This window comes from Primulina eburnea, chromosome 14 (assembly GCF_022965805.1).
Source record: "Primulina eburnea isolate SZY01 chromosome 14, ASM2296580v1, whole genome shotgun sequence".
NCBI lineage: Eukaryota > Viridiplantae > Streptophyta > Magnoliopsida > Lamiales > Gesneriaceae > Primulina > Primulina eburnea.
In genome coordinates, this window is record NC_133114.1 from 27,238,942 (window position 1) to 27,258,686 (window position 19,745).

Here is a 19,745-nt window from a genome sequence, read left to right on the forward strand (position 1 = left end):
GAGTGAACACTAAATGTTTAGAATGATTTGAAAAGTAGTTGAAATTTTTAAACATTATCGAATTTTTTTTAGATTAGACTAAATAAAAAAAAGCGTCAAGATTTTATTTTTAATCATGTAACTATTGGATGTTAAATTTTTAATATATTATGTGTACTTTTCATGAATTTTGGCAGGAAAGATTTCCAAACGATAATTTTTTATGTTTCACTGAAATCTATTTTTCTTGCAATTTTTTTTAAAAAAAATTAGATCATAATTATTAGGCTAAATTATTGATATAATCAAATATAAAATTTATGGTGAAAAGACAATAATAAATGTAAGAATAAAGTAGGTTAAAATTTCTTCTTCATGATAAGCTAAGCTAAAGTTCAATTTTAATTATGTAATAATGATATCATCGATCAAATCAGTCAATAGTCCTACTGAAATGTCCCATATCAGACAAGTTTGGCTAGAAAGAAAGATCATGACAATCCGAGAATAGGAAGGATTAAAAATTTAACAGTCCTATACTTATAGTATTAAAAATAAGAAACTCCAAACAAAACCAAACACATAGCAAGAACGTTAAATAAGGAATGCATTTGTGCCATTTTCTACTCATTTAATCCTCACGTTTCATTCAGAATAAGTAAACTTCAGCATCCAGTGAATTAATTTTGAGGCAATTGGTTTCTTGATCTTTGAATGTCTACATCTTTTCATACATAAATTGCGACAAATTTGTTGAACCGCTGTCTCTCTTCTGAAATCCTAATTACATCCTATATCTGCATGTGCATACCTTTGTGTATATACTTTAAAATTTACAATTTTATATGTATAACATGGGAATGAATATAATAAACACAACTTTTGTAGTTGTTTCAAATCATCTACTATATTAGTGGGCACCCCCTTTTCAAACACACCTCATTCTTGATTCTCTCAGTTTCTTGTCGATTATAACTCATCCGCAACAAAATATTTTAAAAGAAAAAGAAAAACATTCAGAAGATCAGATCCAAGGTGATTAATCTGTCAATCCCAAACCCCCATATATACATACCTCGATCAGTCAACCTATCAATCAATCAAATCAATCTGAGAGAATCATCAATCCAAAAAAAAAAAGAAAAAAAAACGTCCTCGGAAAATTTTTAAAAAACCCCCCAAAAAAATTAGCAAATGTCCTCTTCATCTGCTTTTGCACCGGACCACCACCACCTCTCTCCTTCGGAGCAGCTCTGTTACGTCCATTGCACCTTTTGTGATACTGTCCTCGCGGTATTATCATCCCTTATTCATGGAACAAGACCATACACTGATGAAATAGAGTTCATCATATTCTTCTTTCATACACAGATAAATATATATGTATTGTGTTTCTGTTTAATATTTTCCCGGTTCATTTCTTCCGTTTGGTAATGATTTGAAGTCTTCTTGCTAAGGAATGAACCATTTCAATCTTAATCTTCTTAAGTATTCTAGTAAAAATGATTCCTTTTTTGGAAGAATGTTTTGTTCTTGTTGTTTGAGTGAACTCGTTCTCTTTTTCTTGATATTCTTGCAAATTTTGCTCGATCAATTTTTTGATGGCTTTTTGTGCAAATTGTTTCAGTGAAAACCCTTTCTTGTTTTGCTCGATAATCTTGAAAAATGCTTCCTTTTTTGTGAAAGTTTCTTGACCATTCATTTGTTTAATTGAAAATTCATTTAATCTTCTCCTCGTTTTTGCAGAAAAATTCTTACTTCTTATGAAAAGATACATTTTTTATGGTTCGAGAAAAAATCCCTTTAATCTTCGCCTAATTTCTCTTAAAAAGATGCTTCGTTTCTGTGAAAAGCTTCAAGTACGTAATGTCTGGTTTGTATGACAGCCCTTTCAGTCTTTACCTCACTTTTCTTGGAGATGGTTTCTTTTTTACAAAAACTTTTGGTAGTTTAATTTTGATTGAATCCTTAATTTTTTCTCAATTTTAACTTAAAGGAATTAAATATATAAAATTCTTGAATTATTTAGGTGAGTGTTCCTAGCACAAGTTTGTTCAAGACTGTGACTGTTAGATGTGGCCATTGCACCAATCTTTTGTCTGTGAACATGCGCGGGTTGCTTCTCCCTGCGGCCAATCAGCTTCATCTTGGCCATTCATTTTTCTCTCCTCAGAATCTCCTGGTATGCACGCAATCAAATTCAGATGATCGATTAGGGTTTCTCTTCAATCAAATGTTAAAGCTTAAAACAATTTATATATCTACTTCATTCATTATTTTTCTTATCTAAAATCCATCTGGTATGCTATAGATCGCATCATAAAATTCTGGATTTCATGTTGCGGATTGTGTATTTGGTAAAAAAATATATTTTGTGCTTAATTTTATTGAAAATTATGTTTATATATAGAAAGCCATATTTCTTATATTTTGGCCATTTTTTAATCCTGGAAATTAGAAATATTTTTTCCAGAAAATTCAGACTAATAACTCAATTATTTGTTTGCAGGAGGAGATTCGCAACTCGCCGTCCAATATGTTGAACAATCAGCCAAATCCAAACGAATCCTTTATCTTACCGGTTAGGGGAATCGACGAGCTTCCTAAGCCACCAGTTGCTAACAGACGTGAGATCCTTCACAGTTTTATTCTATCATATTTTATTATTGGATCTTTAAATTAAAATTTTCATAATTATTACTTAATAATACTTGAATATCCTCTGTCAATATCCTTTATTTTTTAGAAAAAAATATTCTTGCTTTCACCCTTTGATTCTTTGTGTGTAACTGTCAACTCTAAAATTTATGTTGCATAGTATTTTCTTGACTAAATAAGATCCTTAAACTGCACTATGATGTGTTACTTAAAAACCAAAAAAAAAAAAAGAAGAAGGAAGAATATGCTTTTTGAGAGTTTACTCTTAAACAGTGATTATACTTTATTGACACCAACATCAGTAAATGATTTTCATCCTCCTCCTCCTACAATAAATATGGATAAATATCATATCCTTTTAAACTTAACCTATTTTTCATCACGAATCAGACCTAATTTCTCGATTATTTGCTAGTTTTAGGTTTACGTCACGTCATTTTAGACCAAGTATCATCAACGATTGAAAAATCATAACTCTATACACGTAAACAATGTTTTATATTCGTCGAAAATTTGAGTTTTCTATCCAAAATCTTTAGATCTTGTATGTTTAAGGTTACTTTTCGAATTAATTTCAAACCCTAACTTTATTTAACTTCCTATTGTTTTTCACCATAAGTAATATTAACATATTCTTAACCTATTTTACCGTTCTTTTTAAATAAAACCAAGGTACGAAACTTATTGATTTATGTCCCCCTGGAAACCAAGTGTGTGTACGAAACAGCAAAATCTCAGAAGAAAGATACTGTTAAAGCAGAATCATTAGATAATGATGAAGCAGTGATGAGGAGAAAAGGAGAGGACACATATGACAGTAAAAGATATTGAATGCAGCAATATAAATAAAAGTCAGCAAAGCTATTTATTGATTAATGTGTCACTTTTGTTTTGTTTTGTTTTGTTTTATTGTTTGTTTGTTATTTATGTTTATTTTGCAGCCCCAGAAAAAAGACAGAGAGTCCCATCTGCTTACAATCGGTTCATCAAGTAAGTGGTTATAAAATTAAATAATTTTAACGCACAATTTTTTTTGGGTCTGCATATGAGAATCATGTGTGTCTGTGTGCGTGCATAAAATGTTATATATATAAAATATGTGTGTGTATTCACGTACATATACACAAGTATATAGATATAGATCCCCTATGGCCCTATCTCTATCTGTAGCTAAACCATGTTTGTATACATGAAAGTTTTTGCAGCTTTATTGTTAATATAAATTATATAATACTGCTATTACTGCTTCTCTTTTGTAAGCGTATAAATTCTTTAAAGCTAATTCTGACTGCTAGGATTATTTATTATATGTAATCTACAAATATTATATGGTACTATTGTTTAAAGAAGTCATGCATTTAGTGTCATATTTTATCATAAAATTTCGCAGGGATGAAATCCAACGTATCAAAGCTGGAAACCCTGATATTAGCCACAGGGAAGCCTTTAGTGCTGCCGCAAAAAATGTAAGATCCAAGAAAAAAAACACACCAAAATATCATTATTAATTCGCTAGCCACAACTTTCAGAATAATTCAATAGTTCTAATGTGTCTTATAAGTGAAATTTGATATATATTCGAGAACGACTACCGTCTTCTTATAATGATTTTAGTTTTTTATCTTGTTCTTAGTGGGCACATTTTCCTCACATTCACTTCGGACTTATGTCTGATCAACCTGTGAAGAAACAGTCTGTCTGCCAACAGGTAGATTTATATATCCCAAAACCCTACATCTTATTTGAGGACAATAACTAGGACATTGACAATGTAATTATGTTATTTCCTATGCTGACTGAGTAATTGCAACCAAAAAAAAAAAATTACACAAGTCACTTTTATACAAATTGTGGCAAGAATTTAACAATTACCAATCAATTGTTTAATCATCTTTTTATTATGATATTTTAGTAATCTTGAACTCGTCTTTGTTGCATTTTAATTAATTTAGTTGACAATCTCGTAGGAAGGAGACGATGTCGTCCTGATGAAAGATGGCTTTCTTGCTCCAGCCAATTTGGGTGTTTCTCCCTATTAAGAAAGTTGCAGCTCATGTTCCTTATGTTATGCTTTTAGGGTTCTTGATTTTGTCCTGTATTTTTAATGAAAAAGACTTCATGGCTGTGGTGGGAGATGATTTTGCTGTGGGAATGTTAACTACTAATCTCTTTGAAAACCCATCTAAAAATTAATTAACGAAGCTCGTTTATATATATATATATATATATATATATATATATATATATATATATATATATATATATATATATATATATATATGGAAAACCCAATTATACAAAAAAAAATTCTATTTTATTCTTATTTATTGTTAATGGTATATTAAAATTTGTAAGTAGTTAATGCATTTAATGATAAGAGTATATTGGTAAAAGAATAGGAAAATACTATTATATATAGATATTTACCTATATAGATGAGACAAACGAAAAATAAAATATAGCACCGGAGATGTTTATATGGTTTTCGCTTATTTTTCCCCGTTTTCGTTCTTATCCCAATTAATAAAAAAACTGAAATCAAAATAAAATACATGAACAATTTTCGGTCCAATAGACCTATAACTACGAAATCATGCCTAGACATCGAGTAAATCCAATAAACTTCAAAATGTTACAATCATACAAAGACTTAAAATATTATAGACTTTCTATTTCTTGTTACGTTTTTATGAGGAACACCGAACATGTTCAGTAGATTCTATTTGACGAATATCACTCGATTTTAACTCTGCTACACTCTAATTCTCTTCGAAACTGCGAATTGATCACTTCCTAGAATGTCACCTTCCTCTCTAGATGAAAGAATCACAAAACTTTGAATGTGTGTACCACCAGCAATTAAAAATCTTGAAATCAAAATGAATATAATGCTATTGTCATAAGTTTGTCTCGTGGCTTAATTTGTTGCAACACATAATGAACTTTCTCGTTTTTTCTCTTTATTTTTTCATACAACCAACCTGACAAGTTTACAACATAATATATATTATATTAGATAGATACCGCTATCTCTCGGAACTCACTATCTTCTCCTGAAAAATTTAAATAAATATAATGCATAAAAACAAAAACTAACAATTCCACTCTAAAATATTTGACAATAAATGCTCATCAACCTTCCTTGACCACATATGCCCACACTCGACGCACCTGGTCACATTCAAAGATCTTTAAAATGAATGATAACTCTAATATATGGAGAACTTTATCATATCCAAGACAAAATAACTCTTATCAAACCATTTTTCCATATCTTCAAAATAATATCTTCCAATATTATTATCATATCTTCAACAAATATTCAAAAAATAATAATAATTTGTTCACTTATCTCTGTATCTTCAAATTCACAAATTAATTATTTTGATAAAATAATTCAAAAATCAATCCAACAAAAATTATCCTCTAACAAGAAATAATATTGTGAAACATGGAACTAACTTCAATTTAGTGTGTAGACTGTGTGAAGAACATATATTTTACATAGCAGATGATGAATATCGAACATATATAGCAAAATATCTTAATCGAGACGTACAATTTTGTCAACCGCCCTAGAATTAAGGCCAACTTACTTATCTCATGTGAACGGACGTACGAGAAATTATATTTGCAATTCAATGGAATAATGAATCTGGAAAATTAAGGATTTGTGTCATTCAGTTAATTAAATACATTTCAACTCACAAATGAGAATGTGGATTAAAGTCATTCAATTTGAAATCGGAATCATAATGTATAAAATTTGAGGCAACAATTTGCGATCAAAATGTACGTAGTTTGGCCATAAAAAAAGATGACTGGTACAATTAAAGAATGCGAGACCTAAAAAAAAGGTGGTCGACAATGGAATTTCGACAAATTATTATTGCACTTTACTAAATACATTTCAAAACAAAAGTAATAGGTGACATATATGTCTTTGGCCCGAAGACAATGTGGAAAACAAACATTTTTTATTGTTGTCAAACAAAAAAGGAAAAGAAAAAAATTTATATGAGACATAAATTAATTAATTAACTAACTAACTGAGGGGGCTCTCTTTGTTTTTTTTTTTCTTAACGAGCGTAAATATTTTTATATATCGACGACTATATATTACCATAGTTATGGTCGAATACTAATTTTAAAAAAAATCAAAATTTTCAAGAATAAATTCTAAAGCCATATTTTACAGCTTCTTGAATTTGATTTTTCTAAAAATATTTTGCCGAAATAAAATATCACATAGACTCAAGATCTCCGTTTCTTAAGTTCAAGCTCTATATCAAGCTAACATTTATGATCACCAAGCATTAAAAAAAATTTGATGAAGTTTATTGTGAATATATTTTTAAGAAAAATTAAATATTTCTGGAGCTCGATTTCCAATTCAAAATTCTGAATATGATCAATTATTATTTTGAGCCAACTCCATCTTCAAGCTATCTCGATCGATAAGCATCATGTGATATAAGATAGTGAGAAATTAAGAATGAGACTGAAGAATTGTATGTATTTCACTGATCATCGTTTTACATGCAATGGTCTTATATTCACTTGATAAAATATAAGAAAATGGAATCAAATCAAATATTGTTACAGCCAAATAACCGAAACAAAAGAGAAAATTTAGCTCCACCAAATCTGGGTTTTTATCCTCTTTATTAGCTCGATCTAGTGTGTGCATACACCGATATCTATCTGTTATCTCCCCCTTCAAGCTGAACGAGAGATTAAGAACCACGTTGAGCTTGGACCGAAGATGGTGAAATCTAGCTGTTGTCAGTGGCTTCGTGAGAGCATCAGCTGTTTGATCAATCAATGGCACAATGTTGAAAAACTAGCTAATGGCTTAGATATCGAGATAAATATAAATGGAGTTCAAAATGTTTAGTTCTTGAATGAAGAACAGGGTTAGCACTCAATGAAATAGTGCTAATATTGTCACACCACAAAACAGGAATACGTGGAGAACAGGAGAAGACACTGAAGCCATAAAAGATCAGATGTTGCATTTGCAAGACTCCGGAATTCAGCTGCCGTACTTGAGCAGGACACAACAGTTTGCTTCTTGCATCTCCAAGATATTGGAGAGCCACCAAGAAACAAGTAGAAACCCAACGTGGAATGACAACCATCAAGGTCATTACCCCAATCGGAATCACAAATAAACTCAAACGAGATTTTTATCAAACCGAACTCTGAATAACTCACGAACAGTTTGATTTGTTTACATTCCTAATCGTAGGTTTCTTTTGACAATGTAGAACTTTGCAGTAACATTTATTTTCACTTTGGATAATGCTTGATTGACATGGAGGTTAATTATTTGCCTTAATTATAGGCCAAATATTTGACAAATACTCGAGGTAATTTTGCATCGCATAAATTAATGAGGGCCTTGTAAAGTGAGACAAATTTTAGTAAAAGTTGGTTGTAGAAGGCTCAACAAAATAAACTGGCCTAGCCCAAAACATCAATTTTTAAAATATGATATGGTAGTGCAGTATGTGTCAGGCGGGCCCAAAGAAAAACCACATCAAATTGATACACATGGGAGACGCTTGTATTTTTACTCTATTTACAAAAACAATACACACAAATTGTAAGAAGAATCATTCGAACAAAACCACAAACTTTTTGTAGACCAACTCAAAAATTCCAGCAACATCATGAAAGAATAGAAATTTGAACAAGACACTAGAGTAAACACATGCTTAAGTAATCGAATAGTGAAGTTCACAGAATCCCACTATAATTTCGATAACAGCAGACTTGCATACATGTTCGATCTATTTGTCCGTCTTCAAAGCAAATCCCATGAAACAGGAAGAAGTACGAATAAACTTCATATGACATTTCTTGACATTCCGCTTGATACAAGATTCGATAAAATCTAAAGAAATGGATAAAGAAACAAATCTATTTTCGAAATTTAGTAAACCCCACAAACCTATGCCTAAGTATTGACAGTGTAATTAGAGATCAAATTTAGACAGGCGCACAGCAATTCCAGTTCTTCACCCGAATAGCGCAAGACTAGTAGAGCACTTTTCTTATCATGCATCATTTTCTTCATCTTTCCTATCAACTATCAATCTTCATCTAGAACCTGAGATATCACAAGTCATTGCACTTTTGGCTCATCAAATAAACCTGCGACTGAATGACCGTCCTACCAACTTTGAATCCTGGAACGACGGTGAAACCAACTCTGGGCGTATTCTTCCAAGGAAAACTAGGTTTGCCCAAAATATCTTCCATATAAACTATTGAAAACTCGACCCCTCTCTCAACCTGAAATATTTCAACCGTGGGACTAAATGAATATGCCAGCTTCTGAAGTAGCCATATCGAGCTTGCCATCCTAACAAACGACTCATAAAATATGCTCAATGATTTCCAAGAATCCAACACCTTCTCTTTCCCATCCAATTTACTAAAGATAGAGCATTCCATTTTTGGGTGAATAAGTTCCTCATACTTCATCTTACAAAACTGGGAAAACTCGCATTTTGGATTCTTAACCAAGATTTCCCTCGGATTACTTGAAACGTGCTCGATCAACTGCTTCAAATAATAATTATTTTCACTATCACTTACACCATTGCCGCTGTGTTTGATGCCATTCTCATTACACACAGGTTCACTATCACACAATCCAAAATCACTCTTATCAAAATTTTGGAACATTCCCAAAGAAATATAGGACAGAAACACATACCTGAAATGCTGTGTTTTCGAGTGATCCAAACCCGAGTAAACAGAATTCGCGGCTATCTCCAAATCCCACCCAGCTCTCTTCATCAAATCTATTAACAACTTAGCAAAGAAACGAACCAACTTCAAAGAATCACTCAACATTGCTTCAAAAACTCGAATTGTCAATAGAACCTCAATCCCCGAGCTCATTTTCCCCTCTTTGAGCCCTAATTTTCGAAATAAATCAGCATTGAGTACCCTTAATTTTTCCAAATTTTTTTTCAAAACTTTTACTTCATCATCCTTGACATCGATTTGGGATTGCAAAGAGTTCACCATGATCTCCAATGCCCTTAGCTTGCTCTGATTCTCCTGTACCTGAAATTCGAAAAACGACCCTGCTGGAAACTCAAAATCACAACTCAACCCACGAATCCGTCTTATGTAAAAACCCCTCATTTCCGACAAATTCTGGAGGATTGCAACAATTGATCTATCAGCAACCTCAAGAGCCTTTTCGTCAACCTCTGGAACGTGGGCAGTTTGAAACTGCAGATAAGAAGCTTCAAAGGAAGAGACAGTGGCGAATAGGGAAGGAATCAAACTTCGGAGTAAAAGGGTCCGGGAAGAATCTGGGCCTGAACTCGGGTCGGGCTTGATAACGACTACTTTTTGATCGGGGATAAATTCCTCGGCAGAATCCAGGAGCGCAAAAACATCGACATCCGCGTCGGCAGAGGAGGACGACTCTTCAGCGAAAAGCTCGTACGTTTTGGACTTGAAAACGAGGGCGAATTTCTGGAACATATCGGAAAATTGAAGCGGCGGATTAGGTGATGGGCCTCCTTCGAATTCCGCCATTTCTCGGAATTTGTGCACCAAATCACCAATTGTAGGTATAATCAGCGAATTTGTGGGTGAGTTCTTCAAATTATGAACTTGGTAATGGGGAAGGGGGGTTACTTCGGATTGCTTAGGCCATCTCCATTCCACCGCATTACATTCTGCATTACATTGATGTTACACTAAAATCATCTCCAACCACATTACATTACATTTTACACTACAATAGAATATTCCAAAAATATTCTTTTTTTTTTCAATATTAATATTTCTGTTTTATGTTAATCATTTATAATTTGATAATATAATAATAATTAAATATTATAATTTATATATTTAAATATTTTAAATTATATATTGAAATTTGAATTAATTATTTCATATTAACAAAATAATTATTTAATTTACGTACAATTATTTAATACAAACTATATTTTAATAAAATCAAAATATCATTGAAAAAAACTCGTTCATTTGATATTAAATTAACAATACAACAAAAATACAATATTAAATATTCAAATTATTATACTGTTTCATAAATTTATGATTTGTTAGTTGTCGTAGTTTGTTTATTGTTCGTAATTTTTGTTGTTTTTTGTTCGTAATTTGTACCATTTTAACGCATTATTAATTTAATCTATTTTTTTATTTTTTATTTTTACACTTAATTAATTTCTAATCAGAATATTAAAAATTTTATAATTAAAATTTCAAAAAAAAATTAATTAATTAAATATTAAACATTTATATTAAATTAATCAAATTAAAAACTAAAAAAAAAAACAAAAAAAAAATAAAAAGAAAATTGTGGCGCAGCAAAATTGCTGCGCCACATGTGGAGCATTTTCTAGTGCTGCTCCAATCCAGCGCCAGTTTTGGTGCTGGATTGGAGTGAAAAATCATGGCACCACAATGGTGCCACACCATTGTGGTGCCATGATTGGAGATGGTCTTAGAGAAGTAAGGCATGTGTGTGTGAAATGCGAAAATGGAAACACATACAAATACTAAAATGGAAGCGTGGGATAGGGTTCAGTCGACCCTACCCCTACGGGGACACTGCCTTCACATCTTCCCTACTTTCCCTCATTTGAAAACAGCCAAGTAGTTTTTGTCCACAAAATTTCTTTAACCTCCGCTTCTTAATGTATTTTTGAATTCCTCCAAATGTTGTGAGAAAAACTCCTCCCTCGAAAATTGATTAAAACTTTTATATAAGTTCTAATATGCTCTTTCATTACTCAAATTTTGGGAACGAAGAGGGACCATCGGAGGACCCTGCGTCTCTCAAACCCTTGCAGGCAGTGCTACATGTTTGCATTAATAAAACTGGTGGTTATTACATTTTTTCTTCAACATGAGACCCATTAATTGGTTAGTTTGCTTCTCTGAAAAATAAATAATAATATTTTTGTTCTGGAAATATTGAAAATTCCTTCACCTCGAACGAAGAGTTGTCAACTCGTGGTTATATATATATCTATTCAAAACCAATCTCCATAAATTAGCATTTCTTTTATAATTGGCAAGTGTCGGATTGCCATATCTTGGACTTCCGTTTTGGTTTAATGTCTCCTTGTCATGCATGCCCTTCACCCTCGTCGTCACCTTGAGCAACAGGCCTCTTCCATTTCCTTCTTAGTTTAGAAAACGTCGATCGAGAAAGAAACTGACAAGGGTGGAAAGTATTGAGATCATCCTTATTCTAGAGATCTATTTTCTTATTTTGTATTGAAAATCAAGTGAAAGTAGAAGAAATTTTGATTTTTTTTAATGAAAATAGAAAATTTTGTGGTTTTTTAAAATTGAACAAGGCTAATTTATAGAAAGTACGGAAACATCCTTGTTCGGTTTCCTTTGTCTTGGAGGCCGAGGGTCCCAGCGGGCGAGGAAGTGCGTGGGCATCTTCTAAATCGCTAACCTATTGTTGGTGAGGATTTCAAAATAAATTATATTATTTTAATTTATTTAAATTTAAAATTTAAATTAGCAATGTTCAGCTAAGAAAATTAAAAAAAAAAAATTCAAATAAATACTTTCTTGGTTTTAAACTCTGAATATTCAGTGAGATTTTTATGGTCAAATAATTTTTATGAGGCAAAAACTTGTGTAAGACGGTCTCATGGGTCGTATTTGTGGGACGGATCTCTTATTCGGATTATCCATGAAATTTATTACTTTTTATGCTAAGAGTATTACTTTTTATTGTGAATATCTGTAAGGTTGACTCTTTTAACAGATTAAGATCAATGAGATGGTCTCATATTAGACCCATTTTTTTTATAAAGTTCAAATATGGATGATAGGATTTTGAATTTGCGATTTTGTATGATCCAGAATTTTATATAAGTGGATTTTATGCTCTATAGGCAGAGGGAGACTTGTGGCCACCAAATTTTATTTTTTTATTAGTATGTATTAGTTTTTTGTCTAACCCAATAGTCCAAATTACATAATTAATAATTGTTTCTCAAAATAGGCTTTAAAATGATTTCTCAGCCCATGCTCCAAAGTCCATACTTGATAATTGATTATTGTCAAAAGAAAAAAAAATGAAGAAACACGATTTATGTTGCAGACTTACAGAAGCAGAACATCTCAATTTTCAAAACCTACTCCCAAGTCCCAACCCATTGTGTCGCTCATCTCCTCTCCCAGCATCAGCCACGCGCCACCTTATTCTGGAGTTCCGACCACCGTCGCGAGATCAGCTATCGGCAGCCCTAAGCTCTGCGCCTCTTCAGTTCTTCATGTGCCGAATCGAAGAAGAAGCCACTCGATTTCAGCTCCTGTTCTTGCTCGATTTAGCTAATGACCTTGCTTCATTCTATTTGTAGTTAGTGGTGTCATAGTGTTGGAAAACTTTAGAACACTTTGTGTCGTTTCCAACCATTTTTCTTAGTGTAATCAATAATTCCGGTGACATTTCCGACGAGTTCTATATGCAGCAACACCGTGAGACTAATGGTGTTTCGATTTGGAGCTCGATTAATCCCAGTCCTTGAATCGATTACAAGTTGCTGAAAATTGGGATTTTAATTGCTCTGATGTAATTCTTTTTCGACTCCATTAGTTGCAACAGCTGAAAATGAGATCTTTATATAGTTTTTCTTTTCAAATATGACGACTATTGTCAATCTTGTTACATCTTCTTCCAGGCGCAATGCCGAGTTAAAATCTTATCAAGTTAATGAAATTGCACATTCTGTTGTTGCCGGTGAACGCGAGACTCGGTGAAGAGCTAATCAAATTGGTACTTTGCATCGAGCAGATACTACTCGTTGGAGCTCCCATTTTATTTCTATTTGCAGCTTGATAGATACGTATGATTCCACTATTAATGTGCTCAAAAACATTATAATTGATGGCATCTCTACTTCAATGTGCGGGGAAAATGGTGGTTCATTAATAGTGATGAAGTCTTTTTATTTAATTTTTATTTTGCATTTGATGTATAAAATTATGAGGATCACAAATTTGCTTTGTCGTTTCTTGCAACGAAAATCTCTTGATATCATATGTGCAACGGATTTGGTCTCTACGACCAAAGAACTTTTCGTGAGATTGAGAAATGATGGTTTTGATATTCTTCTTTCGTATGTAAAATCATTTTGCAAAAGATTGGATGTCGATATACAAGAGATGAGTTCTCATTATAAGCATTCTAGTAGTTCATGCCCAAAAAAAGATATTATCACAGTTGAACATCACTTTTATTATGATATATTTAATGTTGCAATAGATTTTCAGTTAGAAGCAGGGGCGGAGGGACATTAGCTTGTACCCGGGCTTTAGCCCGGATGGCCCAAATTTTTTTTTAAATAATTTATTGGTAAATTTTGTATAATTTTAGAATAATATGATAGTAGCCCGGGTATATCAATTTAAAATATTTAAAAAATTTAGAGATTAAATTCTGGATTCAGTGATGAGACAATTGAATGAATGATTTTAGACAAATTCATTATATTTGATCTTCATTAATTTTTCTTGCAGGATGATGGAGATATAATATTACATTGTCAATGTTTTGTCGGTTTTTGAATCTTACAAATTCAATAACGAAAATATTGAAGATCTTGTTAATGAAAAAAAATTTTAGACTACGATGAACATGTATCAAAGCCATGATTTTAATTGTTATGGATTATTTTGTTTTTTGTAATAAAAAATTTAATCCGGGTAGATTTCAAATCCAAGTTCCGCCACTCATTTTAGGATTTTTTTTTTTCTATTTTGAATTGTAAATTAAATGAATATCCTTGTTAATTTATGTTGTTTTTTAAATCCAATATATTTGTTTTTTTTATAAAGTTAATGTTTTTTTTTTAATGTAAGAGCAAATAAGCAATACGAAGAAGGTTTTTGAAAATATGTAACTACGATTTTGGGATTGGGCCAAAAACTTCACAAACTATAATGTCATTTACTAAAAAGATCCAGGCCTGGGCTAGAATTTAATGGGACAATTTATCGTTGCCCGTTTTTAGTTAGAATTATAAAAAAAATAAATAAAAACTGTTAATATAAGTTCTCGACTATTCATATCTTAATTAATTAATTTAGCACTAAAATTATTACAGTATAAAAAACAAGTGTGAGATAAAATTTGTCAACAACATTATCATTCGTTTTTTATTTATATTTAAGAAAGATTGAGATTTTTTTTATTAAATATATAAAAATTTAGTCACCATTTGTCGATCCTTCTCATCGACGGCCCACGTTTATTTGGATTAAATCTCCTTGATAAAATCCTTGCACCTATCCCATCGTCCTGAAGATTTTTCACGACTATTTCAAAACTCTCTGTTCACGAAACAGTATTTTGGATATCGTTACTGTCGCTCTAATATCAACCGGAAAACAAATATCAAGATTTTTTTTAATAAAAATAACTAAATACAATATGAAATTATTTTTAAAAATGGATTTTTTTTTATATGTTTTATCAACGTGAATATCTTCACAAATTATCGTATTTAAAAGACAACCTTAACTAATTTGATACATTTTTTTCCCATTTCACAAAATTCATGTCACGTAATTAAGTTTAAAACTTATAATTTAAGAAAATTGCATGCATTTTATACTAAACATTTCAGCAGAGAAGGGAGAAAAGTCGCTTTCTCTGGTGTTGTCATTCAGCAGCTCATCATAGAGAGAAAGGGATATTTACTGGCCTAGTCTGCAAGCCATCCAATTACTACACGGACCGCCAATTATTCAACAAGTATTATAGGGTTTGTTCATTAATTAAAACTTTTAATATTTTCCAAAAATATAACCAAATTCCAAGATTGTCTCATTAAACAAAAAGCTTTACCTTGGAGCACTTTTATGTATTTGTTTCTCTTTTATTTTATATATTTTTTGTCGTATTGTATATATAAATATAAGTAAATAAAGTAAAAAATGTATCTCTAATTTTATATAAAATTCAATTACTGTTTAGAGTAAAAAATTTAAATAATAATCTTCCAGTGCATTGAGCCATGAAATACAAGATTTTATATTGATTAATATATTTCATCGATAAATTTTTCGTATTAGATTTTCTATTCGAGATGGCTGCGTCGAATATCTTCGAAAAGTTCCCTTTGAGTTAATATTGTTGTGTAATTGATTTCAATATTTTAGTTCTTGTGTTAATACACAAATTGTGTCAATACTTATATGAAAATTCTAGTAGAGCTAATACATTATTCCGTCATGAATTTGAGTATTTTAGTCTTTTTATTATATTTTTTAGCGTGTTGACTCCTGTTTCTACGAGAAAATTACGACAAATTCTTATTGATTAACTGATGTAATTAAATAAAAAAATTTGTGAGAAATTTTGATTTGTAATAAAAGATGAGCATTTTTTAGAATTAATTGCCTAACATGCTGAATTAATACCCCAAATTGTAATAAGCTCAACCTCAATTCGTAACAGCATAACTCAACGAGATTCGAAGTTGTTCAATATCTTATTCAATTAATTCCCAAAAATTATCTATTTTACTACAAATCAAAGTTTCCCACAAGTGTTTTAATTTAACTGCGACAACTAATCGTATATTGAATAAAAAAAATGAAACACACGGAAAGATATTGATAATTATTTGACGTAATTTTCTCATATAGGTAAATGCTTATATGCTAAAAAAATATGTTTAGATATTTTACGGATGGTGTTATTAGTTCAACAAGGTTTTTCACTTGAATATTGAAATAATTTCCGTAATAATAGAATGAGATAAATGTTCAAATTCGTTACACCGAAAATATTAACTCAACTAAAATTTTAAAAGTATTTCGCACAATCATCTTCTTCCAATCCAACTAAATTAAAAAACTTGAGTAAAGCTATTAAAGCAATTTTAATATATTGTTTAAACAAAATTTTGAAAAGTTGTCATGAAACAATTGTTTGTATATATAAATAAAATAAGATGGAAAATCCCATATTATTGGTTATCACCTTGTACGAGAGAAAAAATATTGGTTTGGTACAAATAATGAGGCAGTCCGACAGAAAATTACTGGAAAAAATAAATAATAAATAAAACAACAAAAACTTTAAATTAATGAGGCCAACCCCTCCACTCCAATTCCTGTTTCTGCTCCTGTTGTTGTTCTTTCATTGGTAACAGTAAACACCACAAGTCGCAGTTTTTTTGGCAGGCGCCGCTCTTCATATCCCATCCTCCATGACTCTCTCTCCCCCTCAATCAATACATACACACAGATATATATATATATATATATATATATATATATACACAAAATAAAAACTGGCCTTAATAAGTATTTATGTACTGGCCTTTATGTTACAGCGAAAATCTTTTCTTTTTTTTTTCTCTCATGATATTCTGATCATGGGTTCCCTACATCTTTATTTATAGTGTAGATTTACTCAATATTTCAAACCATTGAATTTTTAGTCATGGTGGGCTCCTCTCTTTTTTTCATTTTCCCTTTTCTTATGATTAATGATAGTGATTTCATCTATGGGTTTTTTCAGATTTTGATGCAACTTTGGTTCTGTTCTTTGCAGTTGGATACTTCGGAGATTCCACGGTGGCTTTTGGCCGTTTTGCGGGAGAAATTCTTCGATGGGTGTATGATTCACGAGGATTCGAAGAAGAATGAAAAGAATGTTTTTTGTTTGGATTGCTGTGAGGGAATTTGCTCTCATTGCTTCGATCATCATCCTTCTCACCGACTCTTGCAGGTAAGTCTCTAAATCATTGAAGATTCATTCATATTTTTAAAATATATATGTTATTTACGTAATTTCCATAATTTAATCTATGATTTGAATATTTTTTTTGGGGTAAAGGACCTTTTTCAGTTTAGTGACTGATTTGTTTGGTGTGATTTTTCAGATACGGAGATACGTGTATCATGATGTGATAAGGCTGGGGGATGCTGATAAATTAATGGACTGTGCTCAAGTGCAAGTAAAAATTGATATTTTTCCTAGTTTTTTAATTCTCCTTTTTACGATCTAATTTTGTGTATACAAATGCAGGTTTCTAATACTTTTTAGTGTATAATTTAACTTTTTGCAGTCTTATACAACAAATAATTCAAAAGTAGTGTTTTTGAGAGAGAGAGCACAGTCGAGGCCAGGCAGAGGCGGCGGCAACTTGTGCATCAGCTGCGACAGAAACCTGCAAGACTCGTTTCTCTTTTGCTCTCTTTCTTGCAAGGTCCTTTTTCTGTTATCTGGAATTTTTTAAAATTCCAAATTTGTGTTTAATTTTTAAAATTTTTGAATTTTGATTCCAAGTTCTAACCCATTTTATATTTCTCCGGATCGTGTTTTATAATCATTTATTTTTAAAAAAATACAGGTGTTATTTGATTATGTGTATAAAGAATGTGTAACGATCATATAAATGGTGATGGAATGAAAATACTTCGTGATATAAAATCTGGGAAAAAGAAAAAAAAAATTGTTTGATTTTTTTTATTGGAAGCAAAAGTGTGCTATATTTTTTATTTGAGAAAATGCAACTGAGAAATTAATCAATTTAAAGGCAAAACGCATGTTTTGTCTTCAAGAAAACGGATTAGTAAATTTGATCTTTTTTTAAGGATGTTTTTGTTTACATTTTTGGGTTTGAAAGTTTGGAATCACTTCTGAATTTTATTTTATTTTAAAAAAGATTATCGACTCAAGTTTCTTGTTATTCCTGTATTTATTTTCTTGTTTTGCACAGCTTCAACATGTACTGAGTAGTGGCTGCAAAGTTTCAGACTATCTCCGGAAGTGTGAGTTTCTTGCATTGCCTGAACCGGCTTTTGATGAAGGCCAAAGGACACCCGACTCAGTGCTAGAAGCCACCGGTCCGGGAAGTTCAGACTCCGGTCCCGACTATGTCGGTCCAACTAGTTTAGTGGGATACCCAGCCCTCACCAGCACGGCTACCACGGAGGTTGTGAGGACGAAAAGAAGTAATCTTGATGGATTCCGGTCTGATTTCAATCTGGGTTGTGAACCGGTTTTGGAAGTATCCGAAGTGACACTGAGCCGGAGGAAGGGAACCCCACATCGGTCTCCATTTTACTGATTTGTACAGGAAATAGATGGAGGATATGTGAGATGAACGGAAAGGGTTGGGGGCAGATGGGTAATTTACATATCATTCCCATCTTTCGTGCTGTGTAGGTCTCGGTTATAAATGTATACAACCTTAATTTTTGTCCTTTTTTTTATTATTATGGATATTAAAGTGTGTTTGCTATTTTCTCGTTAGAAAATAAAATAAGGGTAAATTTGTGAAAATATCTGTCAATATTTGAATCAAAATTCAGTATCTGTTGAATTAAAATTAAGTATCTAACCACAATTCTTAAAAAATCAATAACTAACAATGTTATAATTTTAGTTTAAATTTTCTATAAACCTAAATTTACATTTTTGTCTTTTTATTATTTAAATAAATATATTATTTTATCTATAAAATTTACATGTATCTTCATCCTTTAAAATATAATTTTTAAAAAATATTTTTTTCAATGATAATGGAATAAGAGTAAATAATTTTTTTGATACATAGAGTAGTTATTATGGGTTTTAGATATTTGATTTTGTTCTTTGAATACTTCAAATATATAAGAAAATATTATATTTTTGAATAATTATCACCAATTCAGTCATTGTAGGTTTTTCATGAAAAATGCATTATGATAACTTATTCATGTTTAACATATTTTCTTGCAAACTCTTGTCTTCCTTTAAACAACCAGTGAAACTTATCTCCGAAGCATTTCCTCGCAGGATACTGTTGAATATGGGAGATTTGTACAACACGTAAATGTCATTATTTGAACCCTCTCGACCCCGAAGAATGCATGTCATATCCACAAGTCTTGAAACGCGACATCTTGAAGGTATGATTGTCACTTATCCACGACCTCTTGTAAACTGGCCGACAATTTTTTCATTTTCAGTGCATACAATTCCTTCTTTTTTTCATGTATTTAAATAAAACGTTGAACATCATCTTCATTCGATCTTCTGAAGTATCGATCACCAAATAACTTAATCACATTTTGGCAGA

At 31.4% G+C, this 19,745-nt stretch overlaps 3 protein-coding genes across 7 annotated transcripts; 2 read left to right on the forward strand and 1 right to left on the reverse strand.

The window, feature by feature from the left end:
• Nucleotides 1-904: 904 nt before the first annotated feature.
• LOC140812733 (axial regulator YABBY 1-like) lies at nucleotides 905-4,838 on the forward strand. Of its 4 annotated transcripts, XM_073171087.1 has the most exons (8): nucleotides 1,377-1,764; nucleotides 1,866-1,924; nucleotides 2,009-2,161; nucleotides 2,489-2,606; nucleotides 3,579-3,627; nucleotides 4,028-4,103; nucleotides 4,271-4,345; nucleotides 4,605-4,838. In XM_073171087.1, the coding sequence occupies exons 1-8, from the start codon at nucleotides 1,743-1,745 to the stop codon at nucleotides 4,674-4,676; spliced, it is 624 nt and encodes a 207-aa protein (XP_073027188.1). In that variant the 5' UTR covers nucleotides 1,377-1,742; the 3' UTR covers nucleotides 4,677-4,838. The 4 variants fall into 4 exon arrangements, with proteins under 4 accessions (XP_073027186.1, XP_073027187.1, XP_073027188.1 ...); XM_073171085.1 differs by lacking the exons at nucleotides 1,377-1,764; nucleotides 1,866-1,924 and adding an exon at nucleotides 905-1,362; XM_073171086.1 differs by lacking the exons at nucleotides 1,377-1,764; nucleotides 1,866-1,924 and adding an exon at nucleotides 912-1,272.
• A 3,428-nt stretch (nucleotides 4,839-8,266) lies between these two features.
• LOC140811300 (protein GRAVITROPIC IN THE LIGHT 1-like) lies at nucleotides 8,267-12,093 on the reverse strand. The gene is made up of 3 exons (XM_073169163.1): nucleotides 12,022-12,093; nucleotides 11,785-11,857; nucleotides 8,267-10,346 (listed from the first exon to the last, which is right to left on the reverse strand). Exons 1-3 carry the CDS (start codon nucleotides 12,091-12,093, stop codon nucleotides 8,761-8,763), a joined length of 1,731 nt encoding a protein of 576 aa, XP_073025264.1. The 3' UTR covers nucleotides 8,267-8,760.
• Nucleotides 12,094-16,784: 4,691 nt separating this feature from the next.
• Nucleotides 16,785-18,928, forward strand: LOC140812788 (protein RGF1 INDUCIBLE TRANSCRIPTION FACTOR 1-like). 2 transcript variants are annotated; one of them, XM_073171148.1, is made up of 5 exons: nucleotides 16,785-17,122; nucleotides 17,231-17,407; nucleotides 17,562-17,636; nucleotides 17,748-17,888; nucleotides 18,402-18,928. In XM_073171148.1, exons 1-5 carry the CDS (start codon nucleotides 17,120-17,122, stop codon nucleotides 18,750-18,752), a joined length of 747 nt encoding a protein of 248 aa, XP_073027249.1. In that variant the 5' UTR covers nucleotides 16,785-17,119; the 3' UTR covers nucleotides 18,753-18,928. The 2 variants fall into 2 exon arrangements, with proteins under 2 accessions (XP_073027249.1, XP_073027248.1); XM_073171147.1 differs by lacking the exon at nucleotides 16,785-17,122 and having other exon boundaries at nucleotides 17,140-17,407.
• The last annotated feature ends 817 nt before the right edge of the window (nucleotides 18,929-19,745 follow it).